Genomic DNA, 20,606 nt, shown 5'->3' with positions numbered 1-20,606 from the left:
ATATATATATGAATGAAACAACTGTATTCAGAATACTGGACAGAGGCAACAAAGAACAAGAATCCTGAGATGTAGAAAACAAATGAGATGAGCTTACTGCCTCGAGAATTTCCAGGCTGTAGTGGATAGAGGGAAACAGGCTGAGCCTGCCAGATGCTCTGAATTAAGGAGATAAAGCTTAGAGTCTGGAGGAAAAATAGGTAACTAGAGTTAATAGGACAAGAGGAGAAAGATCTGCACATAAAGACCTGTGGAAAGAATCCTTAAGTATGCAACAGAGTACTGATACACCAATGAGTGAGAAAAATACCCAGGGTTGAGGGAAGAAACATACAAGAGGATTATAAGAAACAATATCTGGCTGGTGGCACATGCCTGTAATTCCAGTGGCTGGGGAGGCTGAGGCAGGAGGATCGAGTTCAAAGCCAGCCTCAGCAAAAGTGAGGAGCTAAATAATTCAGTGAGACTTCATCTCTAAATAAAATACAAAAAAAGCTGGGCATTGTGGCTCAGTGGTCAAGTACCCCTGAATTCAATACCCAGTACCCAAAAAATAAAAATAAAGAAAAAGAAACAATATCACATAGGAACAGAAATGGTGCTTATTCCCTTTTGCCAGCTAAAGTGAAAAAGCCTTATGTTTCAAAGGTCACTGGTAGAGTACTCAAAAGGCTTTTACCTTTAGAGTTGGGAACATTTAAATTAAGATTAGATATTGCACTGGTCCTGCCTAAAAAAATTTTAAAAGGAAATCTGAAAAGACGAAAGCACTTCTAATTTCTTAAACCAAATCTCAAACAAAGCTCAAGAATATCTCTAGCAATACAAATATATCTATCCCCCAACAAAGTAATAGTCATGATGTCTAGAATCCAAAGATTATCATACATTATTAAAGGAAGAAAATGTAACCCACAAAAAAGAGGAAACAAAATCAATCATCAAAGCTGACCAGAAATGACAAGAATTAGCAGAAAGCATAAATTTTTCTTTAATATGTTCAAAAATTTTAAGGACACATAAAAAGACTTTAAAAGGACCAATAAAAACTTCCAGAGGTGCAGATTATTATGACCAAGATTAAAGAAAAAATCTTGAGGAAGATTAAAAACAAAATAGACAATAAAGAAAAGATTAGATAATTTCAAGATATAACAAAACCCAAAATAAAATGGAAAGAAAAACAGATTTAAAAACAGAAGATTAGGGTGAGGGCTGTAGCTCACCTGCAGAATGCTTGTAACGTGGGAGGCACTAGGTTTGATCCTCAGCACCACATAAAAAACAAATAAATAAAATAAAGGCATTCTGTTCTTCTACAACTAAAAAAAAATTTTTTTGATTAAAAAAACAGGATTAGTGAGCTTTGGGACAACTTCAGACAGCCATATATACATATATGGAGGGGTGGGGACATAGCTCAGTTGATAGAGTGCTTGCCTTGAATGCACAAGGCCCTGGGTTCAATCCCCAGTACCAAGGGGAAACAAAACAAAACAAAAAGAATATACACATATATGAGTTACAGAAGAGAGAAAGGAGTCTAGGGAAGAGACAGGAAAAATATTTTACCAAAAATTTTTCTTGTTTGATAAAAATTTAAAAGCTACACATCCAAGAAGCTCAAAAAATCCTAAGCATTATAAACATGAAGAAATCTATACAAAGAATTCTCTAATTACAATGTGCAGAAGAGAAAAATTTACAGTCAAACAATTTGATAAAGGGAAAGAAAAACCTTATAAAGCAGCTGGGGAAAAAAAGACACACTAAGACAAAGAATAATAGCAAATGTCTCCTTGGAAACAAAGTAAAGAAGATGACAGTAGAGAAACATTTTTAAAGTATGAAAAGAAAAAAATTAGGAGCTGGGGTTGTGGCTCAGTAGTAGAGCGCTCCCCTAGCACATGCAAAGCCCTGGGTTCAATCCTCAACACCACATAAAAATAAACAAACAAACAAATAAGTGAAATAAAGGTATTATGAAAAGAAAAAAGAAAAAGAAAAAAATCTGTCAACCTAGGATTCTATACCCATAGTTGATATCTTTCGAAAATGAAGATAAAAAAATATTTTTTTAACTGTACAAAAGCTGCAAGAATTTATCACCAGATGATGTCTATTTCATGAAATGGTAAAGGAGTTCTTCAGGCAAAATAAAATGATACCAGGTACATATGTATGTACACATGGGAATGAAGAGTACAAGAAACAGGAACTATGTAGGTTAAGATGTAGGTATAACATTTTTTTCTTTATTCTTTAAATAACTTTAAAGGATGATTTTAAAAAAATAAATCCCATATAGTGTAGGGTTTATAATATTTGTATAAGTAAAATTTGTAACACTAACATGAAGGTTGAGAAAAAAAAAGAAATAAAAGTAAGCCATGCTAAGGCTCTTATACCATAATACATAAAGTGGTTTATTTTCACTTGAAATGACTACATGGACAAACACTGAAAACATTATGCTAAATGAAAGAAAACAAAATGCTAGTCATAAAATACCACTTACTATATGATTCCTTTTTTCTTAAAGGTACAGAATAAGCAAATTCAAAGAGAAAGAAAGCAAACTAGCTATTGCCTGAGGGTGAGTATTTAGGAAGAAATGAGTGACTATTAATGAGTATAGTTTCTTTCTTAGGTGGTGAAATGTCTAAACTGAAAATAGTGGTGATGGCTATAGAACTTTGTGGATATACTATAAAACACTGAATAACACTTGGGGCTGGGGGTAGTATGAATTGAACTCAGGGCACTTGACCACTGAGCCACATCCCCAGCCCTATTTTGTATTTTATATAGAGACAGGGTCTCACTGAGTTGCTTAGTGCCTCTTTGTTGCTGAGGTTGGTTTTGAACTCGAGACCCTCCTGCCTCAATCTCTGGGGCCGCTGGGATTACAGACATACACCACACGCCTGGCAATAGTACACTTTAAAATGGTGAATTGTATGTTATGTGAATATATTTAAATAAAGCTTATTCTTTAAAAAAAGGAAAAAATCAAAATAAGAAAAAGAGAACAATCAGATGTGACATATAGGGGAAAAAATAATAAAGATGATACACCTAGCCATACCAATAATGTTAAATAAATTCATCAGGAAAACTAAAACTTCTAAAGATTTATGTGCCTTAAAAATGTAGAGCCAAGGACTGGGGATGTGGCTAACGCGATAACACACTTGCCTGGCATGCGCGAGACGCTGGATTCGATCCTCACCACCACATAAAATAAAATAAAAATGTTGTGTCCACCGAAAACTTAAAAATAAATATTAAAAAAAAATTCTCTCTCTCTAAAATAAAATAAATAAATAAATAAAATAAAGATATTGTGTCCACCTAAAAACTGAAAAATAAATATTAAAAAATTTTCTCTCTTTAAAAAAAAACGTAGAGACCAAATACATGAAGCAAAACTGGACAACGCTAAAGGAGAAATAGAAAAATGTATTGCTATAGACAATATTTAATATTCTTTTCTCAATGTGTAAAAAAAAATCAGCTAATACCTAGACTTACTACAGACAGGTGTTGTGGTGCATGCCTCCAATCCCAGGTATAGGACAATGAAACAAGAAGATCACAAATTTGAGCCCACTGTGGGCAATCTAGGTAGACCCTGTCTCAAAAAAAAAAAAAAGAAAAGAAAAAAAGTGAGGGTAAGGACTGGGGATGCTGCTCAGTTGATACAGTGTCCCTGGGTTTAATCCCCAGAAACGAAACAATATTATCACCCAACCTGATCTAATAGACATTTATAGAATACCCTCACAGACCACATTCTGGGCCATAAAATAGATCCAAATAAACAAAAAATAATTCAAGCCACAGCAACTATGTTCTATTATAATTACAAAATTAAATTAGAAATCAATAACTTAAAAAAATCTGGAAAATCTCTAAATATTTAAAAATTAAGTCATAAACTTCTAAATAACTCGGGTCAAAAAAGAAATCAAAAGTAAATCAGAATGTAGTTCAAACTTACTGAAAATGAGAACAGATCACATAAAAACTGTGTAATGCAGCTTCAGAGCACTTATATGGAATCAAACACTTAGATTAGAAAGGTCCTAAATCAATGAAGCTGCAGCTCCCTTCTTAAGAAAGTAGAAAAATAAAAGCAAATGAAACTTTAGTAAGCAGAAGTAATAATAAAGATCTGGTAGAAAGAAACAGAAAACAGAAGAGTAAATGGGCAAAATAAAATAAACCAACAGCTAATTCAAAAATCAATGAAGTAGATAAAAACCAGCCAGATAAACAAGGTAAAAAAAGACAGATAAAAATTACCAGTATCAGAAATGAGAGATGTACTATCACTATAGATTCTAGAGCTAGTAAGAGGATTAATAAAGGGACTGGGGTTGTGGTTCAGTGGTAGAACACACGCCTAATGCGTGAAGCACTGGGTTCGATCCTCAGCACCACATATAAATAAATAAATAATAAAGGTATTGTGTCCACCTACAACTAAAAAAAATCTTTAAAAAAGGATTAATAAAGAAATTATTCAACAGCACATATAAATGAACAAATTTCTAGAAAAAAAGTTCCCCAAGGAAAAACAGAAAACCTAAACACTCCTATAATTAATAAAGAAATTAAATTTGTAATTTAAAACTTAAACAAAGAATCTCCAAGCCCAAGTCACCGGCAAATTGTACCAAGTATTTTAAAAAGAATATTATCAATTTTCTGCTAATTCTGCAAGAAAAATGTAGAAGGAGAATTCTTCCCAAATCACTCTATTATAGACTAATACTTGATCTTGATAACAAAACCAAAGACATTATAAGGAAAGAAAACTTGAATACAATATTCCTCATGAAAATAGGTGGAAAAATTTTAAACAAAATTTTAGCTAATCAAATCCAATATGTGAAAGGATAACACCAAATAAGGACAATGACCAAATAAGAGTATATTTCAAATAAGAAAGTTGACTTAAAATTTGAAGATAAAACAATGTTATTCAATATATTAACAAACTAAAAAAAGAAAATCACAATCCCCCAAAATTCTCAGCAAACTAGGAATACCACACCTGATAAAAGATATCTACCAAAAAAAAAAAAAAAAAGCCTTACATAAGAATGAAGAACTGATCACCTCCCACCTGAGATCAGAAACAAGACAAAAAATGTCCACTCTAAATATTTTTACTTAAAACTGTAGTTGAGGCAGGGAAGATAGGAGGGGGCAACATTCTGTTTGGAAAAAAAGAAGTAAGACAATATTTCTGTATAGAAAATGTGATGTAATCTACAAAAAAACTACTAGATATAACAAATGATACTAATAAGGTTACAGTTCTGATAAAATATCAATATACAAAAATAAATTATGTTTATATATACTAGCAACCAACTGGAAATTGAAATTTTTTAAAAATTTACAACAGCAGAATTATGGGATAATTCTGCCAAATGCTATGTTAAGATCTATACACTGAAAACAGTAGTTCTGTTGAAAAGATTTTTTTTTAAGGAACATGTTGTATTCGTATGTTGAAACACTCACTGATATCATCACAATCTTCCCCAAATTATCTACAGACTCAAGAACATTCCAATCAAAATGCAAGTAGGCTTTGTGTAGAAATTAACAAATTTATTATAAAATTTATATGGAAACACAAAGAATCTACAATGATGAAACAATTTTGAAAAAAGAATGAAGTTGGAAAACTAGCACTATCTGATTTCAAGACTATTATAAAACTGTAACAATAAAGACAGTATGGTACTGAAATGAAAACAGATCAATAAAACAGAAATAGACATGTTTATGGATAACTGATTTTCAGTAAAAGTAAAAAGATAACTCAGTAGAGAAAAGAGCCCTCAACAGCTGAGAACATTAGCTATGTAGAAAAGAAAACACACCAACCTTCAATTCATATTCTGTAACATATCAATAAATTAACTCAAAATTGGATCATAGACTTAAAGGTAAAATCTAAAACCATACAACTTCTAGAAGCACGAGAAATAAGCGGGGAGCTAATAAAAGCAACAACACAGATGGATTTCAAATCTCACCAAGTCAAGGCAAAGTTTTCACCAATAAACATGAGGAAGAAATACCTATATTAAGTGTGCCTAAGGATAAAATAAAGAGAGAGAGAGAATGAGAACATACCATTGCCATATTTCAAGATGTGTTTTACATGTCAGAGTGACTATGATCAACTATACTAGCTTCCCATGAAAGAGACTTAAAAGTAACATACTTATTTTTTACTTACAAATGTCCCAGAAACAAAAGAAGAAAATATGAACTTTCAAGTGAAAAATACTCAATCAACAATGAACAAACAAGGTGACAGTTCCACAGCTGACCCAATAACTTACCTGGTCATATCCATAAGGCCTCTGCTGGGGTGGCTGGGGTGGTCCAGGTTGTGTTGGTCTATAACCCCCATACTGCTGACCTTGTCCTTGTGGATAGTTAGGATACTGAGGACCTGGACCACCCTGTGAAGGACCTATAAAATAATTCACAAAGACAAGTCTAGGCAAAAATATAGTACGTTTCTAGAATTTGAGAAGGGTTTTAAATTAGATGTTACTATATTTTCATATCTAAACTACAAAGGAAAGTTTGGTACCAAGATTTTCCAAAATGCTTTGTGAAATAAATTTCAATGGTTGTAAGAGTGGAAATACTCTAATGCTGCTTCAATAAAAACTATTTTGTGTTATGTCCTAGATATTAGTAAATGTATAAAATAAAATGGGGAAGAAATACTCAAGGAATTATGAAGTATAATAACAATTAATTTACACACTGAAAATTCATAATTTGTAATGGAAAGTTAACTGCAAGCAAGCAAGAAACAAAAGAAAAAGATGTAGATTCAAAGAAAAATTATGAAATAATTTCAAAATATAGACCAAGCATTGATTAACATATGCCATCACCAAAGGAATCCTATGGCTATACTCTATATCAGTAAACTTATTAGACAGTATTTTAAAACAGAAACTAAAAATCTGAAAAGTCACAGGTTGAATATGAAAAAACTTGATTCAAAAGTTACTCTGAAAAATGGAGTTCTACTCAGCCATAAAGAAGAATGAAATAATGCCATTTGCTGGTAAATGAATGGAAATGGAGTGAAATAAGTTGAGATTCAGAAAATTAAGAGAAGAACATTTCCTCATGTGTTAAAGCTAAAGCAAAATAAGGGAAGGAAGGTGGCAGAGAACAAGACTGGACATCAGAAAGATATATGGTAATCAGTAGAATAGAAGGAGAACAGGAGGAAGGGAGGAAAGAAGGAAACTAACCGTTTAACAATAGCTTGTTATATACATATATAAATGTACCAAAAAGAATTTTACCTGTGTATATATGTAGAAAATGCCAATCAAAAATAAATAAATAAAGTAGTGAAAGGAAGTTCAACAGAGGAGAGAGAAAATAGGAGAATGGAAAAGAAAAGGGGAAGGGAGAAGAATGGAGAATAAAATAAAATTCCTTGCATGTCTTATCTTGTCAAAATGAACCCAAATACTATGCATAATTTTAATGCTATAATTTTTTTAAAAAAAGGTTACTCTGAGAATCAATCACCTTTTATACTTAACCCACAAAAATGATTTCAAGTTCCAGAGATAGCAAGGAATTAATTTGGTGTGCTAAACAAATGTGTGTATTTTAGAAATTCTACTCTTATCTACTGTAAAGAATGCTTTATAAAGCATAAGCTAAAAGCTTTGACACTTCAATGTTTTCTGCCAGTCATTCAAAACCAGGCATAAAAACAATGACTACAGAAGAAAGTGTCAACAGAAAACAATAAATTTCCAATTTTAAATAAATCCAATCATCTATCATTTACTATATCGTCATTTATTAAAACTTTAAATTTTCTATTAAATCAATTAACTTTTCTTTAACCCTCTCTTCTGAATGAGGATTATGTTTCTCCTAAGTCAATGAATTTGCCTGATTAAGTCACATCACATTTGTTCTTATGCAAATGCAATAAAATCAGAATATTCTATTTATTCCAAATACAAACACTAAATAGTCATGAAGGGGAGAGGTAAACAAGTTCCTTTGTTTATTTGTTGTCATTTTGTTTGTTTTGTACTGGAGATTGAACCCAGGTCCTCTTTACTACTGAGCTACATTCCCAGCCCTTTTTATTTTTTATTTTGAGACAGGGTCTCACTAAGTTGCTAAGGCTGGTATTGAATTTGTAATCCTCCTGCTTCAGCCTCCTGAGTCACTGAAATTACAGGTTCGAGGCATCATGCCAAACTTCTTTGTTAAATAAAAATAATAAATGCATGGAATAGTTCTAAAGACAGATCTAGAATCAAGGAACCACAGCTTCTCTTCTTTAGGAATATACCTGATTCCCAATATCAGTTCTAATGTTTATGTTGAAAGGGCAAGAGAATTTCATCCTGATCTTGGATTTTTAGATTTTCTATCATATGTAGACGAAGGTGCCAGTAGGAATAGCAGGGCTTAAATCAATTACTATAAACAGTAAGTTATGACTGATGTGAAAAAGAGACCAAGTTAGCAAGTGGTGGTATTAGTATTAAAAAGCAGCTACTTCTATGTTATTAAACCTTATTTTCTAAAATGACTATAGTAGCCTAAAATTTAAGACTGAGATAGCAGGTCCCCATCATTCAGTGTTACTTATATATTTATTGTTGGAACCAGAAATTTAATCTAGAGGAATTTAACCACTTAAGAAACATTCCCAGCCCCACTTTTTTCTATTCTATTTTGATACAGCGCCTCACTAAGTTATTGATGCTGATGATGAATTCATGATCCTCCTGCCTCAGCTCACTGAGCTGCTTGGCTTACAGGCATGCACCACCATACCCAGCTCAATGTTATTTTTTGTAGTTAACAGTTATTCTTTTTTAAAAACAAATTTGCTAAGCAAGTTATGTACATATAGTTAATTCTAATCCCAATCATTAGTTTTCCAAACACATATAAAGTTATTGGCTGGTCATGAATACCAACTAGGTCTGAGAATTCCTTTTTCTTGTCTTTTAAATGACTACACATCTTAACTTTGGTCAATTAACTACCTTTAGTTTGTGATCTTTGGATGATTATTATTATCTAAGAGGAATATTTTAAACAAATGCTCTAATAGGAGACTAGGCTAAACCTATGACTTTTAAAAACTAATTCTTATAAAACTAAATGTTAAATATCTCCACTTTCATATTTCAAAAAAGAAATCATCACATTGGGATGGGGGGAATAAAAATTGCTAAAAGTTATTACCATAGCCCTGCTGCTGTCCTGGGTAGCCCTGCTGCCCTGGGTACTGCTGCTGCTGGGGTGGATATCCTTGTTGTGGAGGGGGTCCCTGGTAAGCATCCTGTTGTTGGCCATATTGTGAATTTCCTAAAGGATAATTGGAGAAGAGGAAAAAAAAAAACACTGAGAAGTTTGCTGAATTAACTTTTTCCCTCTAAGATGCATAGCCAACAACACAAGAACAAAATAAAATGCCATATTGATTTTTAAAAGTTAACAAAACAAAGAAAAACTCAAACCAAACAGAAGGATTTCGGCCAAACAAACTGCAGTTAAAGCCAATTTTGCAAGGTTGAACTGCAGCATTTTCAGCGTCTCTGCCATACGAGCATTACATTTACTGGAACATCACAGTCATAAGATCATGACTATGCTAAATAAAATAAAAAAGACAAAATTAAAGACAGCTACAAGAGCACACACTAGCTACACAAGATCAGCAAGCTGTTTCCTAAAGGCACTATACTTATATGTAAAATTATACATATGTAAACACACACGAGGGGGAAAAAAATTGGATTGATGGGTTTATGTTCAAATAGAAAATTTCCACTGAGGAAAAAATTATTTTTAAATGTTTTAGTCTTTTTATTGTTGTTAGAAATGGCAAGTCATGGTTATACATTTTAAATATTTGTAAGGAAATTATTTTGATTGTTTTGGGCTCCCTATAACTTTTAAGACAGCCAGCAACTAGTATTCTACAAGAGCTTTGCATGGGTAGAAGTTGTCTTATGCAAGAATTTTCATTCCTGTAGAAGGGGATATATATGTATGTGTGTGAAGGTATATAGATACCTCCTTCGTAGTAATGTTGTGAGGAATCCTCATAAGGCCTATCGTAGCCTTGTTCAGGATACGACGGTTGCTGATAACCGTAATCATTATGACCTACATCAATTCGACAAGAGACAGGAAGAAACGTTAATGGCCACTGAGTGAAAACCCTAAAAATATTTAAACTTTCAGATAAAATTGAAAAAAAGAAAAAGAAATGGAAATACATAAAAAATAATTTCAATTGCATTAGCCAAATATTTACAAATGTGACTGTTTTCATATTGAGATAACGTGCAATTTTTTTAAAGCAAAAAGCAGTAGTTTTAGAAACATTACACTTATAGACTTGACTCTGATATTCCTCATTGAGGAGGGAAAAACTTTATCTTCTTTTTTTTTTTAAGAGAATGAAAGCATTTAGGCCTTTCACATGTAAATAACTTGAATTAAATTAGAATGAACAAAAGAAGCAATTATCATATTTTGTCAAACACCTGTTCTGCTGGTCTCCAATTCCACAGCATATGCTAAAAACAATGCAAAATATAAAAGAGCTCCATAACTTTTTTCCCCTGAAAGAAACTGAAACCAATTTTTTCACACTCTTAACATTTTCTCACATAATCTCAAAGTGTTTTCAGGTGCAAAATATATTTATTAATGCTGCCACTTTAGAAGTCTTTAGAAAATATTTCTGGAGTACCATAAACATATACCTTCTTAAAATTAACAGTGTTAAATTCTAGGGTACACCTTCAATTTTAAGAAATAATAAATTTCACCTGTAAGATAACTAGATTCTATTTTCATCCTTTAAATAAATTTCACTAAATGTAGAAAACGACTTTTCAAGTTGCTAAAATCTGAACTGAATTTTACAAGAATGTCTAATTATAGAAGAAAGAATATGGTTAATGAATAAATATTATACTCAGTGCTCTAACATTTGAATATTCCCAAACCACTACGTAATTATCTATATCAAAGGTAGGCAAACTGTGTCCTGTAGGCTTTATATAACCAGTGGCCTATTTTTGTAAATAAAGTTTTATTGTAATATAGTCATGGCCATTCATTTAAGTACTATGTCAAACTGCTTTCATAAAAAAAGTAAGGATTCAGTGGTTGAGACCAAGACAATATGTCCTACCAAGACTAAAAAATTTATTATCTGGCCCTTTGCAGAAAAAGTTTGCCAACTCCTCATCTACGTTACTATCTGGACATGGGGAAAAAAATATCCAATGCTGTTTAAGAAAATAATTGTTGCTATAAGTGGAATATTTAATGCATATATCAAGACATACTTATATACATTAATGCAAAAATGGTACTGTACAAATAAAAAATCCACTACTGTAATAAAAAAGTACAATAGCCTTAAGGTTTTGATATTTACAAAAATAACATACCTATCTATTTTGAATAGAAAGGTCATATTTATAATCAGGCAAATTTCACATTTCAGGAAATACTTAGGACCCAAAAAAATAAGTTCAACTAAATCATTTAAAAATTAAACAAGTAAAATAATCACTAACTTCAACAATATAACTTAACAAAGTTGATTTCAACTCTTTAAAAATCTATAGTCCATACTAAAATTACTAAGTTTTTTTAAGAAAAAGCTAAATACGATGTGTACATATGAAATAAAAAATAAAAAAGCCAACTTTCTAAATAATTCATGGCAAGAAAAATCTGAGATCAAAAAATACATCATTCTCTAAACAAGAATAATCCACATATGTCATTATCACTAATAAACATTTAATGATGTAAATATTATAGATGGTTGCCCTTCCTGTAATATTTAGAGCCTCTGTGGTAAAAATCAGTGTCTTTAGAGTACCAATGTACCTTTCTTTATATTAATACACTTTAAGTTTCCCTAATTGTATTTCAAATTGTTAAAATCTGAACTAAATTTTACAAGAATATCTAATTACAGAAAGAAGAATATAGTTAAATATACTCCATGCTCTAACATTTGAATATTCCCAAACCAGTTTTTGTGAAACAATTTTTCAAATACACCAAATTATATCTTCTTGCTAGCTTACATTAGTATCTAGTCAACAGCTCCTGATGCTTTAGCTTTAAAATTCTCAGTTTCTCTACTAAGTAACTTAAATATGCCAAAGGAGTTTACTATGAATGAATTTTCTGGGAAATCATTTCATAATAAGACAAATTATTTTATAATATGACTACATCTTGACTTATCATATCTACAGATTTGGATTATTTTTTCTTCAAAATTACATTGTAAGAATTTTCAAACAAAGAAATATTTAAAAAACTGCACAGTGAAAACCTACTTGTATACTTTTATTATTACTAATTAGATTTTCTTAAAATGTGATCTTTACTAATCATTTTTTCACACTCTACCTTCCCTCTTTAAAAACAAAACAAAAGAAACCCACTAAGCTGAATAACTAAAAATCTGGTTTCTAAATTATCTTGCTTATTCTACTAAATCTATACAAATCTATATATCCTGTGATAGAGTACAGTCCCCCTAATTCTTCTCAAATCCAACACTAATGTACACAACAGAACATTGTTCTTTGAGAAGTATGCAATGTTAACTGATATTCGAGAACTATATTCTCCATGTATTTATACAATGTATAAAAGTAAACCAATAGCTGAATTTTATAGTATGTGAATTGTATCTTGATAAAGCTGTTATTTAAAAAAAAGTAAATCAATAACATTCGCTTCAGTTCAAATGAGCAATCACAGATATGAAAGGATCCTCTTATATACAAAAAGGATTCCAATGACAGAATGTGATTCCTGATGGTACTAATGGAATAGCTACTCAAAATATACTTTGAATTAGGTTATAAACTAATACTTAAATTACTAAAGTGTTTCTAAATTCAGAAGAAACAAATTGATAGTTTCTTCATCTTCACTGTCTACATTAATGTCGGGCAGGGATAGAAAATGGGAAGGTTAACGTTAGGAGAGATTACCATCAGGGTAATATTGCTGGTTCATGCCTTCTGGAGGACCTTGTCCACCATGACTGTATTGGTCCCCATAATAGTCTTCCTGGCCTGAGTACTGCTGTGGTGGGCCTGAAAAACCACAACCAGTCAAGATGTAAATAATTCGTTCTCTGTCATCAAAGGCTTTCTATTCTGATGTAATGAGAGATTATTTTTCAGATGCAGATTCCCCTCCAACACTTTGGCATTTCTGGTACTTTTAATTATTCATATACACACACAAACATAGAAACACAGTAATTCTACATACCACATTTACTAAAATTAACGTTAAGACCACACATGCAATATCAAACAAAACAACTCAGAAAAAACAAATACTAAGTTCTTAAAAATAGGTTCAACTTAGTAGAAGATTAATTTCCTTTTCATTTTGATATTAGAGCACATCAAGATAAAATTGGGCTTGTTCCTAGCCATATATTCTAAACTTCTAAAAGAGAAAACAGTATTTCCTGATGCAAATTAGCAAGTTTTTGATATAAAAATTTTAGGATAAGAGAAAGATGTGTATCAGGAAGTTCCTATTTATTTAATGACTCTTAGGACCCTTCATACCTACTACATCCACTGTCTTTGGAGGTGGGGGAATAACAACAAAAAACCCCGACTATGCCTAGACAAAAAGTTCACTAAACTCAAAGCCTTTCAATTACTGTTATTAATATTAAGCAGGAAATTTTCCAAATGTAATCTTACCCTGTTGAGGTGGTCTATAGGGAGGAATCTGTCTCTGACCCATCATATGATTGCCTTGGTTAACTTGACCCATCATTCCCATGGGTGGCTGCTGTCCTTGGTAATGCTGCCCACCTCCTTGTGGCATATTGTATTGCTGAGAAGGGGGCTGCTGATGCATCATTGGACCTAAAAATAAACATTATGCACATAATTTTTTTTGCACAGAATTTTAACATCTTCAGAGAATTACAAGATTCTGTTTATAATACAAAATATATAATAAACATAATAAAATCAACTTAAAAGCAAATCTTTGAATTAAAGCTCCCACACCTTAAAAAACCCTATAAATAAGGATATAAACAACCAATATATGGTAGTTGACCCCTAGAGCAGTATTCTAGTCATTCAATAAATAAATAAAGACAAAATAGATAAAATATATGAATATCTTGAATGTATATATTTTCCATGTTCTAACTAATATTTACCTATACCACCTTTTTAGAAATACACAAGTCAGTAGTCAAATGAAGAGAAATAAATCAAATTCCTGGATTTCTATTTTGTTTTATTTTGAATAGCCACTTAATAATGACAGAAAAGGTAATTATACAAACATTCGCAAACACATCAGTAGAATTTCATAAATTTAATTTTAGGACTGGGGACTGAACCCAGGGGCACATTGGAGCCATATCCCCAGTTCTTTTTATTTTGAGATAGGGCCTCACTAAATTGCTGAGGCTGATCTTGAATTTGCAATCCTCTTCCTTCAGCCTCCTGAGTCACTGCCAGTCTACTGTTTATACAGCTACAAATACTCCCTCCTTGACTGTCCTGGGGACAATTTAAGAAGAAAGTATAAAAGGCAAAGAAACAATCAAGAGCCTGGAAAAGTTTTACAGGAAAACCTGCCTAGAAGAGCCAAGAGCTCATCATTCAACTATTTAAATAAACAACCGAAAACAATGCAAAGCAAAATCACCTCTTTAAAAGTATTACTGACCTATCATAATAGTAACAAAGTAAGCAGAAATACTTTCTAAGTAAAGAAATATTTTATCCAAAGGAATGCTCTCTCAAAGCTAATGTTTTTCTCCTATTCATCTTATTCTGTTCTACTTTTTTTTCCAAATTCTTCTTTTCCTTTTAATTTTATCATTGTAAAATAAGTCTTTTCAAAAGTTACTCCCGGCCCTTTTTTCAACAAGGAAATAAACTCTTAATAATAGGAACTAAGTAGCTCAGTGAGAGTAGAGAGGAAGAAAACTTAACATTTAATGCACAGTTACACTGCCAGTTACATGCTTTCACATTCATTTCCTATAAACCCCTAACAACTAACTACCAGACAACAATCCCAAATTGTTTTTTTTTTTTAAATTTCAAATTTTCAGCCAAGAAATCCAAAGATCAAGATTATATAACTAATAGACACTAGTTGGGACTAAGACAAATCTCAAATCTGATTTCAAAGCATATACCTGTTCCACTATTTTTCATTAGCTCTACTAAAAAAAATAAGCTATATTTGGTCTGTAGTTCAGAAACAAGTTTTGCTGTAAAAATGTTCTAGGGCTGGGGTTGTGGCTCAGTGGTAGAGCGCTTGCCTAGTATGTGTGAGGCACTGGGTTCGATCCTCAGCACCACAGATAAATAAATAAATAAAATAAAGGTATTGCATTCAGAAAAAAAAGTTCTAAGACCATAATGAGCTTAACTGAGGTTACAATTTCAAGTATATTTTATATATAATTAAGTACTGAAACTAAGAGTCACAGTATAATAGGCAACCTGATTGAGTATTTGTGTAATTTATCTTCAGGAAATGAAGGTTTTGCTGTGTCTTTCTTCTCCAACACTGTCTGAAAACCTCTTGCCTTAACTGAAAGTAGCAATACAACTAGTGTATACTCTATGCATTGAAACCAAAATTAAAAAGAAAAACCATAATAACTGGAGGGGGGGGATCCAAAAAGATACATAATAAAATTCTAAGCTTTGCTCTAAAGGAGAAAAGTAATTCTAGCTTAAACTCTAGACAGCAAAGACCATGCTGCTTGTGCTTTATCTTTTGGGACCATCAGCAATTCCAATCCCAAAGAGCTCAATTACCACCCTTCCCTTATTCTCAGTCACTTTTCTCCTTCTGAGGATCCTAACATCATTCAGGATCAAGCCTAAAACCACAGAGAATGAACAGGCTTGCTCTACTATAAAAACGTACTTTTCATTGTTTCCTTGAAGACTTACCCACTAAAGATAAAAAATTACGATTTTATAACTTCAATTCTGATTGTTTAGGAAACATTTTCTTTATGATAAAGAAATATGCTACAGTGGTAATGTGTGAGTATCATCTCCTGAGACACTAATGAAAATAAGAGCTAAATCTCAAAAGACTACCCCAAAGTAAGTTTCAAAAATGTACACTATAGAGTAAAATAAAACTACAAAATGAGTCTATTATAAATAACCATTTTCTGTGAATAATAGCATTATATGTTATTATATGCTTAAGGGATATTCCTCATATTTTCCTTAAACCATTTTGATGTTAAGATGCACTATAAATGGTAGCGCGCTCGCCTGGCATGCGTGCGGCCCGGGTTCGATCCTCAGCACCACATACAAAGATGTTGTGTCTGCCGAAAACTAAGAAATAAATATTAAAAAATTCTCTTTAAAAAAAAAAAAAAGATGCACTATAAAGTATAATATATGAAGACTCTTACTAATATCTTAATTACTAAGAAAATACTTTTTACAAGGACATAAAACAAAAAATTACCATGTTATTTACTTCCATTTTGAATTTTATACCCTTCTAGATATTCTACAGAAATAATGGCCATATCTTAAAACATAAAATATTCCCCAAATTACTGTACTTTATATTACTGAAATTCTTGATTCCACTGAGATGGTTAATACTTAGTTTTATCTGAGTCAGAAAGAATTTTCTTAAAAGAGTAAGCTGAGGATCGAATTTGAGTACTTCTTATATACCAGACGATGGGCCAAAAGCCAACTGGCACAAAGATCTGACAGGAATTACCACAATCTCAATGACTTACAATTATATAGATCAAGAAGAAAAAAGGTTTTACAAACATCATTTTAATTAATCTGTGAAGAGTTTTGAAACAATATTTTAAAAATATTCTGACTTATTCACTTATTCATATCTGTAGATTCAAACCAACACACTAAAATTCTATAAATTGTTTCATTAATCTAAGAATTATTTCAACAACATAGTTAAAAATGATAACTAACATTAAATGAGCACTTATTATGAGCCATGAACTAAGCTAAAATCTTTATATATATTATTTATCCTCCCCAACCCTTACGAAAACAGGTATTATCAACTTAATTTCCCTAAAATATAAGAAATTTCCTCAATTTACCAATAATTATAAGAATCAGCATTGATTCTATAAGGAAACTGTTGACAATCATTATTTTCATTTTCACATTTTATCATTTACTATTCATATTTTACTACTTGTTCCTTAACCAATTATTCTCAAAATAAGCCATTTATAGCTCAAGTACAGTACTAATAGTTGGTTTACAAGAGAAAAATTCCTGTATTCTAGCAAACTCAAGTAGCTACACTACTATATGTTTAAGCAGTCATTTAAAATGAAAAAAAAGATTCTCTACATAACTAAATTATACGTCTGTCCACATCAAGAATTTTAAATAGTTCACAGTCAGATGTTTGGACATAATACCAAGGATAAACGAACAAAAGCTTAGTAAGAAAATGTACAATTATCCCAGAAACTTAGTAGCTAGGCACAAACTTAGCTGGTTACTTACCTAAGTAACTAATGAAAAATAAAACCATGATACATTTTAGTTAGTAAAAAGAACAACTCATTAAGTGATACAAACAAAGAACAACTCATTAAGTGATACAAACTTTTTTGACTAGGTGCAGTGGGGCATGTAATCTCAGCTACTTGAGAGGCTGAAGCAGAGGATCATAAATTCGAAACCAGCCTCAGCAACTTAGCGACACCTTGTCTCAAAATAAGAAATAAAAAGGAGTAGGGATAGATGTAGCTCAGTTGTAAAATGCCCCTGGGTTCAATCCATAGGAGAAGGCGGGGGGAGGTTTTTTTTAATAACATGAAATTTTTACAGATATTCTCATAGAAGTATTAAAAGTTATGCACAATATCATCAATGTTTTGTTATCATTTGTTTCTTTAGTGACACAGATCATCTTATATGCAGTTATTCACATTCCCCGTTCCTTAAAGTTGTGATTCTCAGCCTTAAATGAATCTGTCCTCCAGAGGACATTTAGCAAAATCTGGTGAAAGTTTTAGTTGTCACAACTCCAGGGTTGGAGAAGGGGAGCCGGGAGGAACATGGAGGGAAGAACAGGGGATGTACTGGGGAATGAAAATGAACAAATTATACTGTTTTATTGTTTACATGTATGAATATATTACAACAAATCCCACTGTTATATATAATTATAATGTGTCAATAAAAAGGGAGAAAAAGATTTAAAAAACTGGGGGGTCGGGGTGCAATTTTCATCTAGTATGCAGAGGAAAGAAATACTGCTAAACATTCCATAATGCACTGGACAGGTTCCCACAAGAAAGAATTATCCACCTCAAAATATCAATAAAGCTGAGTTAAGAAATCATTAATTTCTCAAGGGCATAATTTTAATTCACAGGGCTTTTTATACACTAGGCTGGGAGTTAGACTATATATTTAACTTCCTCATGATTGAGAACTGGGAAAAGGATGTGTAGTGAATTAATAAATCCAGCAAAATAAAAGGTTATGCTATTTAGATAACTCTTCTTAAAAGGATTCCTCTTAAATAGTTTCAACTGTATTACACAATAGTGATTTTTAAAAAAAAAGTCACTGGCAAACATATGTTGTTCACTGAAATGAGTTCCAAAAGATCTACATTTATGTGGCACATGTATCTCTGTTGTGAAGACCCTAACTTACCCAACCAGATAGCCACGGAGCTAGGCTACATTAGAATACCTAGCTTTGTTACTGAGCAGGAAAGTCAGAAAATTATGAATCATCTGGCAAAGAATAGATTATTCTAACCAGAAAAATTCTGAAGGAATAGACTACAAATAAGCAAGACTTTTCATATTTATTAAAATGTAATTTGTAAAGCACATTTTATAACTCAAGACAATTACACTTCCTGGGTACATTTCTCAGAGAAATGAAAATTAATGTCCAGTAAAAAATATGGACACATATGATTATCCATAGCATCTTTATTTGTAAAAACCCCAAAACTATAAGCAATTAAAATGTTCCTCAATAGATGAAAGGCCAAGGTCTGAGGATGTAGCTCAGTGGAAGAGTGCTTGCCTAGCATGCATGAAGCACTGGGTTCGATCCTCAGCACCACATAAAAATAAACAAATAAAATAAAGGCATTCTGTCCATCTACAAATACAAATACAAATATATATATATATAAGGCCAAACTGTAGTACATCCATACCATGGAGTACTACTCAACAATAAAAATAAATAAACCGATACTATATGAAACAATTTGGAAAAAAACCAAAGGTATTAATTATGCTGTGAACAATCTCAAAAGGTCAAACACTGTATAATTCCATCTATTCAATATTCTCAAAATAACAAAATTAAGAAATGAGGAAAGAGTAACAGGAGTTTTCAGCAAATAGAGCTAGCTGGGGCCAAGGTACACAGAACATCTCTATTTCATCTTTGCAACTTCCTGTGAACCCTTAAAATAATGAACCTGAATTCTGCTCAGTTACTGTTTTAAGTGAAACTCACTTGGATTTTATTTCCCAAACCCAGAAGATTTTTATATTATCCATTTATCCATTTTACCTGATAGTTAACTAACAAGGCCTTCTTTGTTTCATTCTTGGAATGAAAGCTGATAGATGACAATATCAGAAAGAAGAAAGTTGATTTATCTAACTTGTTATGGCAGGAGAACACATATCTAGCTAATCAGTCAATCAACAAATAGGACAAAATAGTGAACAAACAAAACACAGTTCCTGATTTCTAAGAACTGAAGAGTCTAGGGGGAAATAAACAAATATTTATAAATAATTACATTTACATAACTATAAGTTTGCTGCTACAAATAGCCTAAGTACAGACTACTATACTTAACTGGACTTATTTAAGGAATAATTTAAAACTTACATACCAAGATTAGAGATCATCCTTATTTTGTGCTCTATGTTTTGTTTTGTTTTTTGTATTTTTAGGTTTTTTTCATATTAAACATTATTTTATAACTAGAAAAAATGTATAGGGGAAAAATCATGACCTTGAAAAATTTATTCAACATAGGCAATACTGATTCAAAGGTATAAACAAAATATATAGTCTGAACTACAATGTAATGGCTATAATAAACCTAAAATTCTTTGTAACAGAAACTTGCAATATTAGCAGTATTTCAGAGACTTGCTGATTTTAACAGTGAAAAGAAATGAAGGTATACACAATTCTCATTCAACCAAAACACTAGAGATCAAATATGACATTTACATGGAGTATTTAAAATATTTTTCATTTTAAATTTTCTATGTCATACTTAATATTCAGTATATATATTCAGTAACATCAAGGCAGAAGTGTGACCAGTCTTGGGAACCATCCCCTATAATTTCACAAAAGTGAGGGCCAATATTAGGGACCATCCCCTATAATTTCAACCCCTAAAAGTAATTATTTTATGTTACATAACATCACAATACTTATTACTATATTAAATAAGATATA

The 20,606-nt window shown here is 31.7% G+C and overlaps 1 protein-coding gene across 3 annotated transcripts in view; it reads right to left on the bottom strand.

Moving 5' to 3' along the window:
- Window positions 1-20,606, bottom strand: part of Ss18 (SS18 subunit of BAF chromatin remodeling complex) — a 79,368-nt gene that overhangs the window by 5,883 nt on the left and 52,879 nt on the right. Inside the window, exons 5-9 of one of the 3 annotated variants that reach the window (XM_015482467.2) lie at window positions 13,830-13,997; window positions 13,095-13,199; window positions 10,126-10,218; window positions 9,292-9,414; window positions 6,372-6,505 (exon numbers count right to left, since the gene is read on the bottom strand). In XM_015482467.2, coding sequence (XP_015337953.1) covers window positions 6,372-6,505; window positions 9,292-9,414; window positions 10,126-10,218; window positions 13,095-13,199; window positions 13,830-13,997 — 623 coding nt within the window. The remainder of the gene's footprint in view (window positions 1-6,371; window positions 6,506-9,291; window positions 9,415-10,125; window positions 10,219-13,094; window positions 13,200-13,829; window positions 13,998-20,606) is intronic. The other 2 variants (XM_015482468.2, XM_048806410.1) reach the window with 2 other exon arrangements.

The sequence above is a fragment of the Marmota marmota genome, unplaced genomic scaffold (assembly GCF_001458135.2).
Source record: "Marmota marmota marmota unplaced genomic scaffold, marMar, whole genome shotgun sequence".
Lineage (NCBI taxonomy): Eukaryota > Metazoa > Chordata > Mammalia > Rodentia > Sciuridae > Marmota > Marmota marmota.
Note: the sequence above shows the minus strand (reverse complement) of the source record. Positions and strands in the feature narration are given on the sequence as shown.